At 35.7% G+C, this 20,842-nt stretch overlaps 2 protein-coding genes across 5 annotated transcripts in view; one reads left to right on the top strand and one right to left on the bottom strand.

Moving 5' to 3' along the window:
* Window positions 1-2,359, top strand: part of l(2)05287 (WD repeat-containing protein l(2)05287) — a 107,017-nt gene extending 104,658 nt beyond the window's left edge. Inside the window, exon 11 of the mRNA XM_067766707.1 lies at window positions 1,662-2,359. Coding sequence (XP_067622808.1) covers window positions 1,662-2,141 — 480 coding nt within the window. The 3' untranslated portion in view covers window positions 2,142-2,359. The remainder of the gene's footprint in view (window positions 1-1,661) is intronic.
* LOC137240440 (uncharacterized) lies at window positions 2,149-10,791 on the bottom strand. Of its 4 annotated transcripts, none has more exons than XM_067766711.1 (5): window positions 10,641-10,791; window positions 7,531-7,747; window positions 4,083-4,194; window positions 3,969-4,022; window positions 2,149-3,752 (listed from the first exon to the last, which is right to left on the bottom strand). In XM_067766711.1, exons 1-3 carry the CDS (start codon window positions 10,766-10,768, stop codon window positions 4,099-4,101), a joined length of 441 nt encoding a protein of 146 aa, XP_067622812.1. In that variant the 5' UTR covers window positions 10,769-10,791; the 3' UTR covers window positions 2,149-3,752; window positions 3,969-4,022; window positions 4,083-4,098. The 4 variants fall into 4 exon arrangements, with proteins under 4 accessions (XP_067622812.1, XP_067622811.1, XP_067622810.1 ...); XM_067766710.1 differs by having other exon boundaries at window positions 2,149-3,644; XM_067766709.1 differs by having other exon boundaries at window positions 3,969-4,194.
* Window positions 10,792-20,842: the final 10,051 nt, after the last annotated feature.

Below are 20,842 nucleotides of genomic sequence, written 5' to 3'. Positions count from 1 at the left end.
TGAACGAACAAGATTTTTCCAAAGTTAGTAACATTTTGTTCAAGTGTTTACGAATTTTCATTCACGCGAACGAATCTAATAAGATAATAAAAAACATCATTTTTTAATGTTGATGTTTCCGACAGCATACAAGTTTGCTGCAACTGAGAGAATTGAGAATCAGTTTTGTGACTACTATTTTCATGGCGGTCACCGTGGTGTGATGATAGCGTGCTCCGCCTACCACACCGTATGCCCTGGGTTCACACCCCGGGCAAAAGCAACATCAAAATTTTATAAATAAGGTTTTTCAATTAGAAGAAAATTTTTCTGAGCGGGGTAGCCCCTCGGCAGTGTTTGGCAAACGCTCCGGGTGTATTTCTGCCATGAAAAGCTCTCAGTGAAAACTCATCTGCCTTGCAGATGCCGTTCGAAATCGGCATAAAACATGTAGGTCCCGTCCGGGCAATTTGTAGTGAAAATCAAGAGGAGCACGACGCAAATTGGAAGAGGAGCTCGGCCGTAGATCTCTTCGGAGGTTATCGCGGCTTACATTTATTTTTTATTTTATTTTCATTTCTATTTGCAAAGCGAAGTTCAAAACTATAAATTAAATAAATTCTAAAATATAAAATTTGGCGAAAGGGCGTTTAATAAAACAAAATAATAAAGTGTATAATGTTTAATGTGTGCCAGCATATTTGATGTAAGCCCAATTGAAATTCGATTAGTAAGTGCGTACATATGTATGTATATGTAGCAAGCATGCGTATTTATGTATTCATATATTACGTATTATGTATGTATATGGCAACATAAGTACTTTCATACAAAGCTGTCGCAACAACTTTGTTTGTTTATTTGACTACTAAAACGGTCAATTACGAATCAACGATTTGTTCGCAGTTGATTCAGCATCTTGTTGCGATGGATAAAAATTGACAGAAATTTCGGTTGAATTGACCCGTATTTCGGTTGATTTTACCAGTATGTTTCTTTCAGTGTACAAACAAATAAAGGACGAAAAAATCGGATAGGTTAAGTATAGTTCAACTCTGCCGGATCGGCCGCCTAAACTTCAGTTAAAGTTTACTGAAAAGCTGCATAATAGGTTTAAACGTAGGTAGGTTTAAACTGACGAAATGAATTGAACTTGTAGTGAAAAACCGGGACTAAGAATTTTGCATTTCTAGGACCAGTCTATGTCTTTGACCGACCAAACGTTGAGGGATTTAGTTTTGCTCTCAAAGTTCTTTGGCCAGTATATGTTGTGATTGAAATAAACTTCGTTTTGATTGAATTTGGTGTTCACTAAATGCTGTCAAGTAGTCCCAAAGTGGTCCAAGAATATACAATACAGTTCCATCCTCACACACCCTCACAAAGGTGTCACTTAGCTTAATATTAGTTGATATGCCCGCATATCCCTACCAATTAAATGAATAGTATGATGTGTCCACTTGTAATTAATGATATAAATATAAGCATTTGCAAGCCCCTAAATAAGTATGGTCCTTGCAAATTAAAAGATTAGAAAAAAAATTTTTAAAATAAAAAGATTTGCAAAAAAAGATAACAGTAGCGTGAGCTAAAGCTTGTAAATGAGTGCCTAGTAAAAAGCAAAATATTTCTTCGAAATCAAATTTATTATTAAATTTTATTTCTTTTCGATTTTTTTCCAGCTCATTAACATGTCCACCCACACAATGCCGCCACTAAGTCTACTTGCTGCCGATTTTGTGAAATCGCATTTAAAAACTGCAGATTCAACAGCAAAAGTTGACTCAGAACAAGACGAGAAAAATGAGGATAAAACTGGCAAACCATTATATAACAGAAGAAAAATATTAAATGGTGGTGGTGCTTTTATGAATGGATATGATAGACGTTCAGGTGACGATGATGATAATGATGATGACGAAAATGAGGACACGACAGCATATGCAAATGGCACGAAGAATAATATGAAGCCTGCGGTAGCAGGTGACGGTGATGTGGAAATGGAAGATGAAGAAGCTGCGTTGAAGAAACGAAAGAGTTTAATTGTAAAAAACGAGGAAATCTCGGCGAATGCGTCAAAAGCGTCTGGAGGACAAAAACATCTCGATATTGAAGCGCAATTGAAACGCATTGCTGAGGCGAGTTTAAATATAGATTTCTAAATAATAATTTTTATTGTAGATGAAAACACATAGGTAAATAAAGTAAATCGAAATATTGGTGTAACATCTATATATGTAAAAGTTAAAGGTAAACAAATATTTTAACTTTATTTATAACATGATCATTTGTAGAGTTGATTTATTCTATTCATACTTGCTATTTGTGTAAATAAAATATCATACATTTTTGCTTCTTTGCATATGCACAATACTTAAAAGCTAATGACTATAATGTAATGGTTAAAAAGTCTGCTATACAGTCGTGTCTGGATATGGTGAACTATTTTTTGCCTGACCTGTTCATAGCATCCAGGCTGTTCACTTTATTTAAGTCGATCTTGTTCATTTGTTTTATTTACTGAAAATTCTTGTTTATGTATGAAAGCTCAACAAAGTTTTGTAATACATTTTTATTTAGAATAATTTAAATGGGTAATTGTGCAGTTTATGGTACCCAGCGAAATCGCGCGATTTTTTATTCCAAATTTTCATATTTTATGATACGATTTATGCGAGAGGGGTAAAGAAGAGGAGAGAAGAGAAGAGAAGGGAAGGGAAGGAAAGGGAAAAGTAGAGAAGGAAAGGGTGGAGAAGAAAAGGAAAGGGTCTGCACCCTGAAGAAAATAAAAGGGAAGAGAAGAGGAGAGAAGATTAGAGAAGGAAAGGGAAGATAAGAGAAGGAAAGGGTGGAGAAGAAAAGGAAAGGGTGGAGAAGGGAAGAATGAAGGGAAGAGAAGAGAGAAGAGAAAATGAGAAGACTGAGCCTAAATTAAAATGAAAATTAAAAATATTTGCCAGCATCACTTTATTTGGATAAATAGACATATTCTCTTCTCTTTTAATATATTAAATTGCAAGATATTCAGTAAATTACAAAAACAATGTAATTGTATGTTTATTTAAATTTATGTTGAGCCGCCACCGCATTGTATTAATCCTAACAGAGAACAACAAAGGTAATTTTCATCGTTTCTGAGCTGGAAACACTGGTCACTTTCATGTGTTTTAATTTGGACAGACATTTTTTGCAATATTTGTTTTGATATTTTATTAGTGAAATTTAACATAATTTTTTCGTTAATTCGTGCAAGTTAGATTATGTTAATATACTAAATATAAAAAGTAAAGTGATGTGTGCGCTTAAAAGGTTGTAAAGGTGCGGGAACAGTATTACACAAACCTGTTTTTCGCCGATAACTTTTAAACGGGTAAAAAAGTTAACTACCGGATTCTTAATCTAGGCGTGAATACGCGTCTTTTGATACCTCACTCGGTGGGTACCATAAACTGCACTACCACCTTTAAATGTTCATATTAATTTATATATATTTTTACTTCATGCGTTCGGCAAATTAATTTTTAGAACGCTATTTCGCCGATTTGATTTCCCTTATGACTTCATCGAGGTGTTCACTATAGCGGATGTCCACTGCATCCTGGCGTGACAGCAATTTCATACACGATATTGCTTAAATTTTATTACGACCATAATAAATCGTTAAGCTAGATTTAAAACAAAGTTAAATAAAAAAAGGAAAATTAAATTGTGTACAACCATCCAAACATAAATACATACATATGTGCGTATTCGAAATGTATGTAAATACTACCCTAAAAAATAAAAATAAAAACATTTACATGGCATAAAAACAACAATATTATTAGGCAATTCACAAAAGAGTTGTATTCATTGTAAAGTTTATCCATGGTTTCAAAAATAAAATTTAATTAAAACATAGGACGCAAAACGAATTGGAGACGTTGTCAATTGCCTAAATAACATATTTTTTTGCACTTCAGTAAAAATGCTATAAACTGGTACTATACCTTTAATAATATAGAATGAATGCAGGTATGCTTGTAAGCTCCAAACAAGTTTAACTTAATAAAACAAAATATTCAGTTGTTGGAAAAATTTTCATATACTTGTTTTCCAATTACTACTTATAGCCACGATTCAAATTAGTTTTCCTCTTCGACTTATTAATCCAGCATGCACGAGCACATTATAGATCTCAGCTCGTGGTATTTTTTCCGCTTGACGATCGTATACCTGAAAAAAAAAAACGCGTGGCTTTAATAACACTGTACAACACTTGCCTGGGTATCGAAACAACCGAGTTTTTGATGTGATACGGTTCGGTTGAAATTGCCGCTTAATAAAAGCCTCACATAGACTGAATTTGTCTATAGCGTTTACGAGAATTTCTTTGACGCCCAAACTGAAAACCCGTAATAAGTTACCAGCTATAATAAAGTAGCATAACTCCTTCATATTGGCAAATACTAGACGTTTTCTAACACCTAGCTTAATTACCGCAATTCTGCGCCTTGTAGTTGGAGCATTGATCTTGCGAGCGCAGAACACTAACATGGGACGTGCTCACCGTTTCTTCCTACAGCTCGCACTTCTAGCATGTGCTAATACGAGGCCTAACTTATAAGGACATCGTGAGCCTTAAGTTTTCCCTTTTTTGGGATATGAGCAACTTTGTGAGTCACATGCTCTTAGAAATTTTGAAGCCTGCCCTACTATCCATATCTTTCTTGCATGATGGATCATATGCCACTCGTGTTTCCGCATTGAGTCGTCTACTGTCCGTTAATTTTCCAACTCATCAGCCTTTCGGTTACCTTAAATCCCTTTATGACCGGGAACCCTGACCGAAGTTTCTTAAATGCTTCTGTAGATTCTAGGAAGTAGATTGTCCAATGATGAAGTATATTGTCTAATGGACACGGTCCGCAGGAGGCCCTGGATTAGGAGCTTGGCAGCTCTTACACCCCTATTATGAATTTTCATACGATAGATGATAAACGCTGGCCAGCGTATCGTAAAAAATCAGCTTTCATATTGTTATTTCCACACACCCCATAGATGTACTAATGTGAATGACAGCAGAGTTTTGTTTACAAATTTTTGTGAATCTATACGAAACAGATAGCAAAACAAAACGTAAATACTAACAATTCAATTTTATTGTACATATGTAAAAGTGGCAACAGTTTGTAAAAGCTGTAATAATAAAATGTTTTCTCTGTTGCCTTTTATGTAAACTCAAATGAACAAATTGACGAAACTCGCATAGAGAAAAGAAAGAAAGAAAAGAAAGAAGAAAATTGAGAGATGCTTCCAATCTTCTTGAAAATAACTATACTGTAATTACTTGACATACTAAAAGTAAAAAAAAAACGTTTAATAAAAGAAATAGATTTTAGAGGATGTCTTAACAGAAGTAGAAGGCAGTTTGAGCGCGTGTATCGTATGAGTCCATAATAGTGGTGTTAGTCACCCACACGCCGCCGCCCTCCTATGAAGATACGGGTCCTTTAACCGCTTAGATCCAACGACAAGTTGCCTCCTATAGTTAGGTTTGTAGTGATTCATCCCTAAGCAAAAAGAGGTGTACTCGTTTTTTAAAGTACTAAAACAAGTTCGAAGTTCGAAATTGGACTCATCGTAATATATATTTTTATTTATTACTAGCGTATAAGGCAGATACTTTAATGCTATCATTAAAATAAACAGAAATACGTCATAAAAATGTATAAAAGGCATATTTATAAACGTATCTGAAAAAAAAAACATCGATTACCTTGAGTGATTTGACAAAGTATCGAGTGACGGCTCTTAACCATGGTTCAATTATATGGTTGGCTCATCTCATCAGCTGATTTTATTTTTATCATTGCATGGTCGATGGGATTGTCAAAAGGAGATGGCAAACTCAAAATGAAACCAACACATTGACAACATTTTCTTACCCCGCACAAAAACTGCTTTGTTTTATGTTTTCATTTCATTCCATTCGCACCAACACCAACACGCAGATTTTGACAATTTGAACAGACGTGATTTGGTGCTTTACAGATGAGCTAACCATATAGTTGAACCATGGCTCTTAACAAGTAAAAGCCTTGCCTATACCACTTAATTTTTTTTGATATTTGTAATTTATGTACCAAATTTGAAATCTGCTTCAAATAATACATGAATAGACCGAATTTAAATATTTGCTAATAGAGGCTGTCAGCACTCACTTTTTGAAAACTTTGTATAGTCATAAAAGTACCGGGTGACCACGCGAACCTACTGGAAAACTTGTCAGTATCGGTTGAGTACTTTGGACGCTCATGAGTCACACACAAACATAGAGTACGCTTACACAGCCACCGATTTTGATCGCCCGATGCCGGTCGTAATCGTCCGATAAAAATAAACGCTTGTATTTAGATGAGCGTGTGTACATTTCAACCGATCACCGTGTTGTCGTCGGCCGTTGTCGTTTGTCACGGCCGATAAATTCGCGCGTGTTCAATTTTATCGTCCGATAAATTGCGTGCATTTACTGTGAAGAATTAGTTGTTTGTGCGATGGACTGAAAAATTGATTGTTTGCAAAATAGGCGCCCTTTCTGGGATAAGCACATAAAAGCATAAACGCAAGCGTATTTTTGCGAAAGAGTTAAATGTAAGAAAAAAAGCTGGCGGCCGATAATCGGTTGCAATTTCAACACCAGCCCGGCCGATTTCATCAGCTGATTGCAATTATTCGGTTTATTGGCGGCTGTGTAAGCGTACCCTTACTCGTCCCAGAAAGGGCGGACTTTTGAGCATAAAGTGATAGGATGATTCCACCTCCTCATCATACATACAGCTTACCCAGCTGGGGTTGTCCACCGCATGAAATCTCTGTTAAAACTTCAATTAACATGGATAGATGAATCTTCTTTATTAACCCTTATACCCTCGCCGCGGTAAATTGCGCAATTTTTTTTTTTTTTTTTTGTAAGTGATAAGTGCTAATTTCTTAGTTTTCCCTACAAACGGGACGTAACCTAGATGTTTTATGCTGACTCCGAACGGAAATAAACCCGGAACATTTTTTTTATATTTTGATGTTGCTTTGCCCGGGACTTGAACGCAGAACCCCGCTTACTGTCATTATATGCTGTCAGCCCAGCACTTGCTTAGCAGGCTCGAGGTCCAGCTCGCAAGTGCCTGCTCGAGCCAAAAGATCAGCTTGACCCTGAAAAGGGTTCTTAGCGCATTCAGAAATTTACCTCTGACAAGGATAGCCAGGTCGTCAGCTACTGCAGCCTCCACATTATTGTTAGTGAAAGAAGGGGAGATTGACTATTTTACTCTAGGTAAGACTATGAATAGGTTTTCACGCGAAGGTAACTTCGAAACTCTTTTCTTTACATTTTCCAATTAAGTCACTTGCCAGAAGCTCATGTAGAAAATGCAAATTTAAAGTTGGTCGCATACAAGGTCATCGGTTTTTTGAACTTTTAAGTACCCATATCACCTATTTCCGCTTGCATTACATGTAATTGTTGCAAATTAAACTTAAACTTAAACTAAATGGACATTTTTTATCATTTACCGGCATCTCACCAGGTCCAAACCAGCTTGATTTGGCTAGAGCTGCACGTACTCGTGGTGTCTTATAAAAGGGATTTCGTAGCTCGTTGGGCAGAGTCTCTTCATACGCAGCATTTTCGATAACGGCAATATGCGCATAACGTTGTGGATATGCCCAAGCAACTGTAGCAACAAAAAGTAAAAAGGCGAAGTAGATAAGGTGGCATATTTTCGAGAACCTGAAATACAAAAGTTAAATGAATACACAAAAAATATTCAAGAGATTTATAAAAAAAATATAGTAAAAAATAATGAAAAATAATAATAAATTATTTGATAGAAATAGACCTTGACCACGATTGTATGTGGGACCATACAGGTGCCGCAACCTACATATATACTTAAGTATTTATATTGGTAAATACGCCGACTAAAAACAAATAAAACGAATTATTAATGATTTTTTTGGACAGTACAAAAGAGATGAGTTTACCGTAATTAAGCTATTAATCAATTAATTAATGGGGACTGCATATATCAGGGGCCAAGGATTGAAGCCGACGTAAAAATAGCTTAAAGCGACTTGCGTGTTGATCCCAGAGCCGCCAGACGTTACTTATTTTCTGACAAAATGTGTCGGAAAAGAGTAGTGTTAGCGTGTACTATAAAGACATGGACACCTCCTATCTTGGGCCGTGGGTATCACAAACTTTACTTACAGTCTCAACGCTGATTTTTATGTATGTGGAGGTCCACGCGCAACATTATTATTATCATTATTATTTATTTCATTATTCTCATAAGTATATGTACTATAACGATAGCTTAATTTTACTTGTCTACAATATCATTACTTAGAGAATAGTTAGTCACTTCTTTATTTTATATACAGACCAATTCTAAATATTCTCGCGGAATTTTGTTCTCGCGGATTTTTTTATTCCCGCGGAAAAATTCCTCCAATTCTTTTTTCCTAGGGAGAAGAATAATTGGGGAATAGGAATTTCGAAGTAAGCTGTTTTGTCAATTGAAATTTCGTTGCGCATTTCTTATTTTGTTTAAAAAACTTTAAAGTTTAATTATTGTTGCCAATTTGTTTGAAATTAAGAAATAAGGTATAAACAATGCACATTATTGCATTTCATGTGGTATTCACTGAAATGAGTAATGAATTGGTGCCACAGCAACATCAACAGAGGAGGAGCATAAGAAGAAGAATACAAATCCGCCGGAGTTGCCTGCATTCATTCTGCAAAGGAATTTTCTGGCGGCCAAGTCGAGTTGAATTCGCCTTTCGCCATATGCCAAAATCTCTTTAAGCCTTCTTAAAAAATCCTTGCGCAATTTCTGGATGGCTGCATCAAATATGCGAAGAGCTCTTCCGTTGCTTATGATATAATTTTCGACTTAAAGAATATTGTGATTGTTGTTGTTGTTGTATTAACAGTGAGAATATTGTGGTAGAATGTAAATACATATTTTAGCAAAAATTTACAAATAAGTGTTCTTTCTTAAAATAACCAATTTCCTTTAACTATTTTGATGCATTCCCTTTAATTTAACTAGTCAAAAAACTCCTATGAAATGGCAGAGAAATCTCCCTCTCGCTCACATTCATAATACCTACTTTTCTCCCAAAACCGGTTTCCGCTTTTTTGAACATTGTTCATAATAGGAGGAAAGGGAGAAGTGAAAAAACTCATAAGGAATTTTTATTTAGAATACGAGGAACGGGAGAAGGGAAAAAACTCACACGGAATTTTCGTTTAGAATTGGGCTGATAATAAAAATAGTGTTGTATGTCACATCATGTTTTAACAAATTCATTTATATAAATAGGAGTAGTGGGGTGAACAAAAAAGAATACAAGATATATATAAAAAAATTTATTTACAATGAGAACAAAATATTTCAAAAACAAATTGACTAAATGAAGTCATGAAACAATTTGAAGAAAGAAGATAAAAGCTAAGTTTACAGAATTCCTCATATGAAAACAGAAAAAAGAAAATTCAAAACTATACAATGCTCATATAAAAGTAAAGACTATCAGCCTTATTGTAAACTTCGCGTGAATGCAATTCCCAATGGAAAAATTCCCACATTTGTTCTGTTCTCATTGTGAACTTCACATGTGAAAAATTTCCCATTTTCGAAAAATTACCCTAACCGTCAACAAATTTTTTTCCACGTGAATGTAAAGAATTTGTTCGCAAACTGAAAGTCGGGAACAACACTCGATAAAATGTAAGGATTGTTTATTGCATATTAAACTTGGTTAAGAATTATTTTATATCACGTTAGGTCTATAAACAAAACTCAGTTGACTTTCTTGGTAAGCACTATGTCAGAAAATCCTGAAATAGGAAAGGGCTTCCAAAAAAAAAAAAATAAAGATAAAGTGCTGGCTTTTTTGAAGAAATTTAAAAATTCCCTCAATAGCATGGGCCCACCATCAAAATCAATCTCCGAATGGAAAAAGGTGACTATCAATGCAATGTGGCTATGGAATGTGCCATAATTTATATAGCCATTGCTTACAGGTTTGGATTGATCAAAAACGATACGTACGAAACAAGGCTGTCGAAAATACCAAAAATAGGAAAAAGACCGGTGGAGGACCTTGCAAGCAACATGTTCTTTCTGTATTAGAACAGTCAATTTTGGATATAACTCGGTCAGTAACAGCTGCGGAAGGTGTCGAAGATGGCAAGCCTTTTGGTTTGAATGCAACGAAATCAACTGGTAAGCAACGTGAAAATAACAGTAGTGATGAAGACAACAGCTCTAGGAGGACTCTGAAGTGGAACTTAGTTGCATGGACAATAGCTTGGACGAAAATAGCACCGAAACTGCCGGTGACACGCAAAGGGAAAGTGCTTTGCCTGCACAAAAAACCAGCCAGCAAACTCGCAAAAAAATTAACCCTTCGGAGCTATTAAACATTGAACTAGATGTTCAAAAAGAAATGAATGACAACGTCAGAAAGGGCTTGGAAATCCAGAGTCATCACTATACTGAAATAGAAGGCCACTTAAAGGAATTAAACCAATGCCTCGAAAACTTTCAAAATATTCAAAACAGTTTACTAAAGGAAACAAAACGCCACAATTCGGAAATTTTCATGTTTACCTTGCATTGGGTAATTCAAGGGGATTACACTTGTCGCGTAATATCCTCTTGGACACTCGTTCAGCCAATTGCTGACTGGTATTAGTTTCTTCTTCAATTAAACAAAGGCGCAAGTAAGCACTAATCATTACAATTTTAATATTTAACGCAAAAATAAAAATGTTTGACTACACATCAGCAATTTTTTCTGCAAAAATTTGTAAACAAACCATGAGTGATGTTCACAATAGCATATTCGAAATTCGAATATAAGAATTTATTCACATGAAATTAACGATACAAAGGCGCAAGTAAGCACTAATCATTACAATTTTAATATTTAACGCAAAAATAAAAATGTTTGGCTACACAACAGCAATTTTTTCTGCAAAAATTTGTAAACAAAACATGAGTGATGTTCACAATAGCATATTCGAAATTCGAATATAAGGATTGATTCACATGAAATTAACGATACCAAAGACTCTCTAACGCCCCGATTCTAGTGTGGTAACAACATTCTTCACCACGGTAACGAAATCATGTAATAACTTTTACACCCTTTTGGTATTCTACCCGCTAAAATTGCCGGATAATTTTTTACTCACAAGAGCAGGCGGTTACATCGACATAACCACACATCAGCTGTTGTTTAGAAGAAAGCAGAACTGAAAAATAAAGAATTGTAAGCGCAAATAAGTAAAGATAATAGTAAAAAAGTGTTGCCTCCTGCTATACATATTTGTTTACATTATGTACTTTCACAGAATAAATTACAATATACCTATGTAGAAACTTATCATGCATAATATGCATATACACATCGCCCCGATTATTCGTTAACCTCGTATCTACAAGTGAGACATTTTCGGTAAAGCGAACACGGTTGCCACACCATGTTTTCATTTGAGACCAAAATTCATCGAAAAAAAGGACCAAATTTTGGTTTTATTTTATTAGTATAAAAAACAAAATTTTAGGATGTTTCCATTTAAAATTTTACTGAACATAGTGAAGACTTTCCTTTAATTCAAGCTGAGCAAACGAATATATGTAGATGCAACCAAAAATGGTACTATATTTTGACATATCAGAGCCTAGATTCAGTAAGTGTGAGTTTTGATCCCAGGTCTCAGGGGTTCTGCTAGCACCTACGGGAATATTTTTATACAAAACATTTCTTCCAAAATCAAATCTGCTTTGCATTTGCTTCCTTCTGTCTTCGAGTTAAAATATTTCTTGTGCCAAGATACTTCGTTTTCAATTACCTTGCGTGCCTAAACACTACAATAGTCCTGGAATTCCTTGAACTCATTGAGCTGGGTGAGAAAGATTTAAATATCAACGTGCTAAACCAGAAGTAATGCATAGAATTTCCTTGTATAAGTTTTGAAAGTGTTAGGCTCACGGCAGAGTGCTCGCTATAAGCTATGCTAGGCGAAAAGCAATTTTTATTTGCATATATTTACATAGTGCTTGATAACAGATCGAAATATCTAGCCGTTATTAATATTATTATGAAACAAGAGTTTTTTTGATTAGTCGGTTATTTTATCAACAATTAACGGCAATGTGTTTGCCAACACTTTTATTTTTAATGCCTGGCATAAATTATATCCTGGGTGAAATGTTATTGTTCTGGTTGTTATGGATACGCATTTTCGGTGGAAGCAGTAAGGAAGGCGGTCGGCATGATGTTGTGGTGCACAGTGGCTAGTCATTGTCGGCTGGGGCGGGTCCTTGCCAACCTTACTGTTCCTGCGCCATAATCAGAAAAAAGTTCCTATCATGCCTATTCAAGACTCAGCTGTCAAATTCAAAAAAAAAAAAACCGGCAGAAGCGCAGAGACCGACTCAAAACGCTTATCAATACAAATTAAAATGACATCCGGTCGAACCGGATGCCACGGACAGACCGTTAACATTCGAAAATTTAAAAACTCAATATTCAAAAAAAAAACTGACGCAAAAATAATTACCGAACCGGACATGGCCGGTTACTAACGCTAAAATCAAAAATCAAAAAAAAAAACGCTGAAAAATTAAAAGAAAACAAAAAGAGGCCGAATATACATAGGGGCGCCGCGGGTGTTGTTGCGACGCCCGGTGCTTGTCCCACCCTCAAAAACCATGGACCGACGCACCTATTTTTCGGTGGCCCCTTACCTGGTAACCCTAAGGGCCTTCTAAATAAACAAGGAAGTCAGCATTCCCATTTTAAATTACAAATTTATTCAAAATTCCTTATTAATATGTTGTTGTTAAACCTTTTCTTTGAAAAATCATTGGATTATTAGCTAAATTTCTAATATAAACTATAATCTCTAACGACAAAGGTATTCAAATTAATTTGCTCATATTTTGTTAACCAGAAATATATATAAAGTTCTGTTTTGGTTACTATCATAAGGGGTTGGTGGTTTTGTTGGGTGTTGGTGTTGTTGGTTGCGAGTGTATATAAGTTACATCCATACATACTTGTTCTATACACATACTATTTTAGTGTTATATAGTTTATCCCCTTATTCATTTTGGCCTTAAAGTACATTGTTACAATAATCACCTATTATTTGCTTTTTTTCACTTACAAAAATTATTATGTTGTTATAGTAGAACTTATTTTTGAGTGTAACAAAATATCAAATTGGTATAATGCTAATGCGCATAGTATAATGATAATAATATGTAATATGTACTAAGAAAATTTGTTACAAAAGCAATAAAGATGACATTGCGATAGCAATAGGTATTACGTGCACGTATATTACTTTCGTATTGTTGGTCGTAAGATATTGCCCGCAATAGGGATTCATATGTATATATATATATATTGCATTTGTATGATATAAGAAAAAAATTTAATTGAAATCCTTTTGCCAATTCGTGCATAATCGACGAATGGCTGCTGTCGCAAAAAAAATTGTCTTTAAATTTATGGGTGAGCTCCAAAAATGGAACGCTAAAACTTTTCAAATGATACAGACCGGTGATGTTGTTGTTGCTGGTGAAGGTGTCGCTGTCGTCGGTTATGGCGCCCGGTCTTGGGCGCGCTGTGTTGGTACTGTTGGTGGTTGTTGCGCTCTGGTCCGAGGTAATCGAATGAACCTGGTGGCGATAAAACTTCGTGCTGACCTTTACGATCTGGATGACTTGGTAATTTTGGCGTTAGTTGTATTACGCGGCAGCGTACTGCTGGCCCTGGAGGCGGAATTGGTGTCGGACGCTTTTCCGAAGGCGGTAGTGTACTTCGTAAACGTAGAGAAAGGCATTTATCTTCGGATACCAAGGGTTTCTCATCAACAATTAGTTTAGTGCCGCCCGAATCCGAATCGGAATCACTAGAACTTTCCTCACTAGGGGTGACCTTGAAACGCCGACCTACTTCAACTGGATATTCTATACGTTGAGCTTGTGTCAACACAACACACCCGTTGTAAAGTTTATTACCACCCAAAATAGATGAGTAGAAACTAGATTTGTCGGAATGAACTCTGTCGGTACTTTGCGCTATTGACTCTTTCCTAGTTTCTGGGCATTTACCTGTTTGTTCTTCTAGTAGTTGGTTTAAGGAATCGGCCTGCAATTCCTCGTTGCAGTCTTTTGGTTCTTCAACAATACTCGCTTGAATACGTGCACAGCCGGTTAGGGTGTTTGCGATTAGTTGAATATAAGTGGGGATGTGCAGTTGATGTAGCAATAATGTTAATGAAGCAGTATAGGTGCTTGACGCCTTTGCTGTTGAAGTTGTGCGAATAGATGTTACACGATCCTTTGTATAATCGCCGGGCCGCCAAACATTAGGCTCAAGCAAATCACAAATGCCGGAAACTTATGGCAATTTTCGCTCGTTGTAGTTTCTCAATTTTTCAGACTTCCTTTTACTTTGTCATGCCGGAAACTCATGGCAATTTTCGCTAGCGATCGCCGGTCTGTGTTTTTCTTGTTTTCGATACTTTTGTATCGCAACTTTCGCCCCATCGCCAGTCACTATGTGTGTTCGCGCGAACACGCTCCCAAGTGGACCGTAACCGTAGACCATAACAGCAGACCGTAACATGGTACATTCTATTGACTGAGCAATTTTTTATGGTGAGAGTTCCATTGAAGTAAATTCAAAATTATATGGGAGCTAATGAAAGTGTGGCGAATTTTTGGGCAATATTGTTAATTTTTACCTGAGTGAAAAAGAAAGAAAAAAACCAATCGTGGCTACTGCCTAAAAAGGATAAAAAATTGAAGAAAAGGAACCAGCGGACAAAATGGGGATGGAAGGGACCAAAGTGGCAACAGTGAAAGCGAAGAAAACTACCTTTCAAATTTCTCCACAGACACTGGTGAGTTTTTCGGTGATGACGGCGTTACCACTTGGGCCAGAGTCTTGGATAAAAGAACTATGGCGCCAGCGCCAATGCGGTGCCAGCTCAATGGTAGCTCATTGACGCAATGACTCCAAGCGAATTTTTGACGCTGCTCAGTAGTGAGTGCGTAGTAGATTTCACTTGTGCTATTGAGTGAAACGATTTTTGTGTGTCAGGCACGAGTTTGGTGTTATTGGCGCTACTTGCAATGATGACACTGACCTGATGACGGTAGCGCTGGTAGTTCAGCTTTTGAATCAGAGAAAGAATTGATGACCCGTGTAAATTATTATGGCTTTGGCTATTATTGGCTGTGACTTTGAACCATACAATGTTCAATAAAGCTTGTATATCAATTTTAAATATATGTAATTTCTTGGCGTTGAATATTTAAAATACATCTTACATAGAGGCAGGCTCAAATCGTAATTTTTCATTTCAAAATCGTCCAAGCGTCAATCTAGGTGAAAGTCGTCAAAATGACGACGGCGTCGTCAATCTGTCAACGCTGGCTATAGCTGCTGATGCCTTTTTGATGTCAATAGATTTATATATTTCTGTTTAAATGCACAAAACAACTATTTTATAAAATTTTGCCAAAAAAATTAACATCAAAATTGCCGGTGCACCGCAAAACAGCTGATTCGAACATCGGATTTATTTACATTCGAAAAGAGCAAGTAAATTCGTTAATATAATATATTATAAAAACAATGGAAACTAAACGCTTCTGGTGCGATTTTTTCGACCTATACCGTGAATTACCAGCACTGTGGAAAATAAAGAGTGGTTTTTTATACAATTTGTGCTTTTTTTATACAATTAAAACACATGTTTCCTTTGTTGCGCTACTTTAAAAATGAATATTGCGCAGTGTTTTTGAGCCGTGTATGTGAAAATTTTCATTTGCACAAATTTCGTCGTTTTATATTTGCGCATGGTTTTTGTGTCATGTATGGGCCGTCTAAGTCATTTATTGTTCAACGGTATCAACGGATGCGCATCACTGCCAGTTATAACAAACGAATTGCGAAATTTAACTCTTTCTAACTGTTCAAAAGTTATTTAAAAAAACAAGCGTTGCTTAACACGGACTGCATCACCAAATTATTAAAATAAAACACTAAAAGAAAAGTTATATAATAAATTTATATGCACACTTTGATATTTTTTCAAAAAATTAATAATGAACAATGAATTCAAATAAAATGACCCAAGGCGAACATGTTTTCAAATTGTCCTCAAGTTTTTAAAAAAAGCAAATACCCAAAAAAGGTGCCGATTTTTTAAAAAATGTCATATTACGATTGGCTGAAAGAATAAGCTGAATCAGTGATGCAAAATCCTTTACTAGGTTCTAGGCGCATAAACACTCCTTTGAAATGATTCTTACCTCATACTTAAGTTGAGGATATATGTACGTATGAGCAGGGTTTGAGAAATCACTTGGGCTTACATTCAAACATCTGTTGTTTATTTTCGAAACTATACAATAGCGTCTGAAATGTTAATTTTGATTTACACACAGTCTCCCGCTTTGACATTTCCTAAAGTTGGCGGCCCTATCCAAAACTAGTACCTTGGAGTGAATCACATTGATTATAGCCTATCAACCAAGTTTAAATATCAGCTACACGTTACGGCTCCTTTTACAAATGTGAAGACGTAGGCACATATATTTACCAGCTGAGGCTTTGTCCTTCGCAAGAACAATCAAATTGGTTAATCAAAAGCTTTCCCAAGACAGTTGAACTAATGACCGTGTGTGTTACTACCCTAACGTAGGGGACAGTCGAACTAGTATGAAAACTGAAGCTACGCGGTCATCCATAATGAGCTCTTATATCATAAGGTCGGAAACAGCAGTTAACATCTTTCAACTCAAAATTGGTCGACTTTCATTCTAAAATATCGTTTTGATTTAACGAAGACTATTGAAAGCAATGTTGTGAACACAAACGTCTGCAAACTTTGGTCTACATTTTAAAAATTGTATCCAAGGTCCTTGTAAAATTTTAATTATGTAGATGCGCCGAGGATTATACGATTTTCACCCATTAGTTACGCAATGACATCCACTTAGACTGCTTATGATTTCGAAGGCGGCATCCTTGGCCGAATAGTCACTCCCTAACGTTTGAAGGTGTTTCTCTGGTGTAGCTCGGCAGCATAGCGCGACAAAAGCATCCGTTGGAAAGTCTTCGGAGCTACACCTAGAGCTTCTAGGAAAGTGACGTTGACGAAGGTATGAGTTCGAAGTCGCAGTCCTATAGCTTCTGTGCTGGCATATGGTGTGAGGGTCAGGAGGCGTGGTAGCGACTGGTGGCCCGGATTGCTTCTGTTCTCACATCGAGAATAGTAACTCTTAAAAATAGCGGAAAAACTGCAGGCGCCCTGTGTCACGAGAGTCATGAGTATTAATATACCATTAATAGCAACCGTAGGTCGTCTTTGTGCGTGACCGCCAAGGAGCCACAAATGATTTAAAGAAATTGTGTTTGCGACGATTATTAGGAGTTATCCCTAGGTGAAAGTACGCTTTGCAGAGATATACAGACAAAAGTGTGACTATATAATGTATATCTATTTCTTTTCAGCAGACGCGGCAGTACCAATTCCAAAGACCGGGGTTAGGTTCGAAGCCTCTCTGGAGTATGCGAACGAGGGACAATCCCTCCTCAAGGAGCTACTCCTGAAAAATTTTCAACGGTCTGCGGGATCTTGAGGCAAACACCCCGGATCTTTCCAAAATGGCCAACACGTTGATTTCCTTAAATGCATACAAACAAAACCTTTCCTAAATATTATTTTTTTAAATAGAAAAATCAAGCGTTTTAAACTAAGAACACCGGTGTAAGCCGGGGCGCCGCCCACCCTGTCGCCGCCGATAAAGCGATCGGCGTAAACCTCTAGCCTATAGAGATTAAGACACCGAGTCCCTGGAATCCCGAACCTCGGGATTTTCGTTCCAGTTTTCTATCCCGAAATGACGGGATTATTCTTTAGGCCTTTCTTAAAATAAAACAGTCTTCCGACTTTTTTGAAATAAAACAGTCTTTTATTTTCTCTTCTACGCGTTTCGACGCATATTCGCGGAAGGCTTTATTAAAAATACGGAAACCAACAAACAACCACAAACTTTTTCTAGATAATACTTTATTTCGACTGTTGAGTGGAATATCTCCGTATCTTGACTGTCGTTTCGAAAACGCCCTATCTCAGAAAACGTTTGAATAATATTTAAACATTTTTTTTTTCAAAACGCCCTATGTCTTTTCTTAAACACCGAGCTAATGTCAAAATAAAACAAAACAAATTGTTTACTTATTTATAAAATTTGTCTTGAATTATTTTTGTAGCATTGGACTGAATAAATGGTTATGTTTAACTACTCGTTTGCATTTACGTTACATCATTTCTTGATTCAAAATTCAAAAATAACAGTCTCTGGATAATCCTAAAAAAGCTCGGGACCCCGATATTCTCATATTCAAATACCGATTTCCATTTTGCAATATGATGTAACGTAGAGGAGGGTTCTGCATTTCCTTTAATGGATGGGAGTTATTTCGTTTTTGTATATTACATCAATGATGCTTCAAAAAATTATACCTTATAGATTTACCGAATGACAAAAGAGTCTTTGGCTTATAAGTCCTCTATTTCAAACAGTGTTGGCTAACTAAAAATACCTTTTAACTACATTAAATTTGTAATTTGAAATGAAGCAAAGAACGCTAAACCGTGATGATACTGTTCAACCCTCTGTTTCAAATATGAAGTACCAGTTACTTGAAATTTGTTTGCAAAATTGCGTTGTGATCATTATTTTTATATGTTTGTACTCAAATTTATTCTGTATAAATTCTATCTACTATTAATTTGCTCTATTGTCAATTTCATAAATTGTTATTTAATAGCTCCTTCATGAGTACATTTTAACACATTTACAACATTTTAACTTCTGCTTACTTCTAAGTTTTGAATTGAAATTGTCAAGCGTTTAATTAAATTCTGTTTAAATGTTACTTTAAAATTGATGACTGCATATGTTGTTTATATTCTGCATCATATCTTTGAATTAAGTGTCGGTATATTTGGTCTTTATAATTGTTTAATTTGTAGACTGATAAATAAAAAATAAAAAATAAGAAAAACTCTAGAACCGCATGAAACACCTCCTCCAGCTTTATGGTATGTTATCTGTATCGTACATGAAATCTTTAAGGATAAGTAATTGCATTTGGTCTGTATGAAAATTAAATTTTTAAACAAATTAATAAATTAATAACCAAATAAATAAAATGATCAAATCCTACAGACGTTGTTATGACTTTTCTTATCTATCCACCTTGCTATCCTGTCTCCCTTTTTTTTCCTCTCTTATATCCCCTCCCTTCTGAGTTTTTCCAGTTTATCTTAATCGACCCACTTAATTCGCCTACCCCTTTCAATAATCCGTAAATCTTCCCCATTTTCATCTCACTCACCCTGTTCTTGTTCTTATCTAACTCTCAATATTACTCGTTATCTTACAATACTGTTACTCTAACTGTTCCTGTTGATCTCTCAAACCTATTTTTTCTCACTATTATTCGCGCCCCCTTTCCCTCTTTTGTTCCCTTCACTTTTCCAACTTCCTCTAGTTTCGTTTCGATTTCTCTTTTCCAATGTGGAGATATATCGAATTTGGTATTTTTTTTCTCGGACGTTGTGGCAGCGCACTGCCCTCAACTGGCCCGATGAAACCAGGCTAATCCTGTTATTTTTTTTGTTTTTTTAATTCATACATAGTTTTTTTTTGTTTGTATCCTAATTCTTATTTATGTTTTATTTATAATTTATACTTTTTTTTGTTACCGAGTCTTTGAGAGGCAGTGGCTTCTTAAGCGCCGAGATCTAAAACCGCTCAGCTACAGAGAAACTCATCAGCTGAGAAATATAGATTCACAAAAAACAATAGACTAAAAGTATAAATACAATTTTTTAATTATTAAGAGAAGATAGAACCGTTTTTTTTTTATGGCAAAGAGTGAGTCCGAAACATCAATTATTCTCGAGTGAGAGTTATAATGTTCACACAAACGAAAAGGTTCGTTCAGTTGGAAATTGCTTCTGCATTGTTTAAGAATTATAGGTTTATAATGCCTTGAAACTCGGCATGGAGCATTCAAGTTTACTTCGTTCAAAAGAAATGGGCTTGAAATCGATCCATTTAAAAGTCTAGCCATAAAAAGTACACATAGCATTTCTCTATCTTGCAAGGGTAGGAAGATTTATTAGTTTTAACCGATTAGTGTAAGGAGGAAGATTATACGGAGAGTCCCATTGAAGATTTCTCAAGGCGAAAAGTAAAAACTGTTTTTGAATTGATTCTAGTCTATCCACATGAACTTGATAACGCGGATTCCAAATTATCGATCCTAATATCCACCTCACCAATGATGTAAAAAGGGTTTTTGTAACGTAAGGATCAGTAAACTCTTTTACCCATCTTTTCACAAACGCTAAAACTCCTCTTGCTTTATTGACTGTGGCATTAATATGAGGGTTGAAACTAAGTTTGCAATTCATTGTAACTCCCAAGTCTGCACATTGTATTATTAAAGCAAAATAGTACCCAAAATTTTCCCTCACTGATACTTTAAAATGCTTGATTATGAGGGCTGTTAAACTTTTGTTGTTGTACTTTTGATTTCACCTGTCTGGTTTTATATACAGGCTGTGCTTTAACTCAGAATGTTTTACAAGTGGGCGTCTACCAAAATCCTCAAAAATTTTACTTTTTGGAAAAAAAATATTTTTTATTTAAATTTTTTTATTTTTATTTTTACCTTTATAATAAGTCGCTTTCATGTTTGGCCC

Source organism: Eurosta solidaginis, chromosome 2 (genome assembly GCF_040869045.1).
Source record: "Eurosta solidaginis isolate ZX-2024a chromosome 2, ASM4086904v1, whole genome shotgun sequence".
Classification (NCBI taxonomy): domain Eukaryota; kingdom Metazoa; phylum Arthropoda; class Insecta; order Diptera; family Tephritidae; genus Eurosta; species Eurosta solidaginis.
The sequence above is the reverse complement of the archived record's forward strand: the minus strand, read 5'-3'. Positions and strand labels throughout refer to the sequence as shown.

Coding starts and splice junctions, on each gene's coding strand:
- LOC137240440 (XM_067766709.1), bottom strand. CDS start 10,768: ATGATTAGTGCTTACTTGCGCCTTTGTTTAATTGAAGAAGAAACTAAT. Junction 7,748..10,640: donor CTTGAATTACCCAATGCAAG/GTAAACATGAAA, acceptor TTTGTATTTCAG/GTTCTCGAAAATATGCCACC. Junction 4,195..7,530: donor TTGGACCTGGTGAGATGCCG/GTAAATGATAAA, acceptor TTTTTTTTTCAG/GTATACGATCGTCAAGCGGA.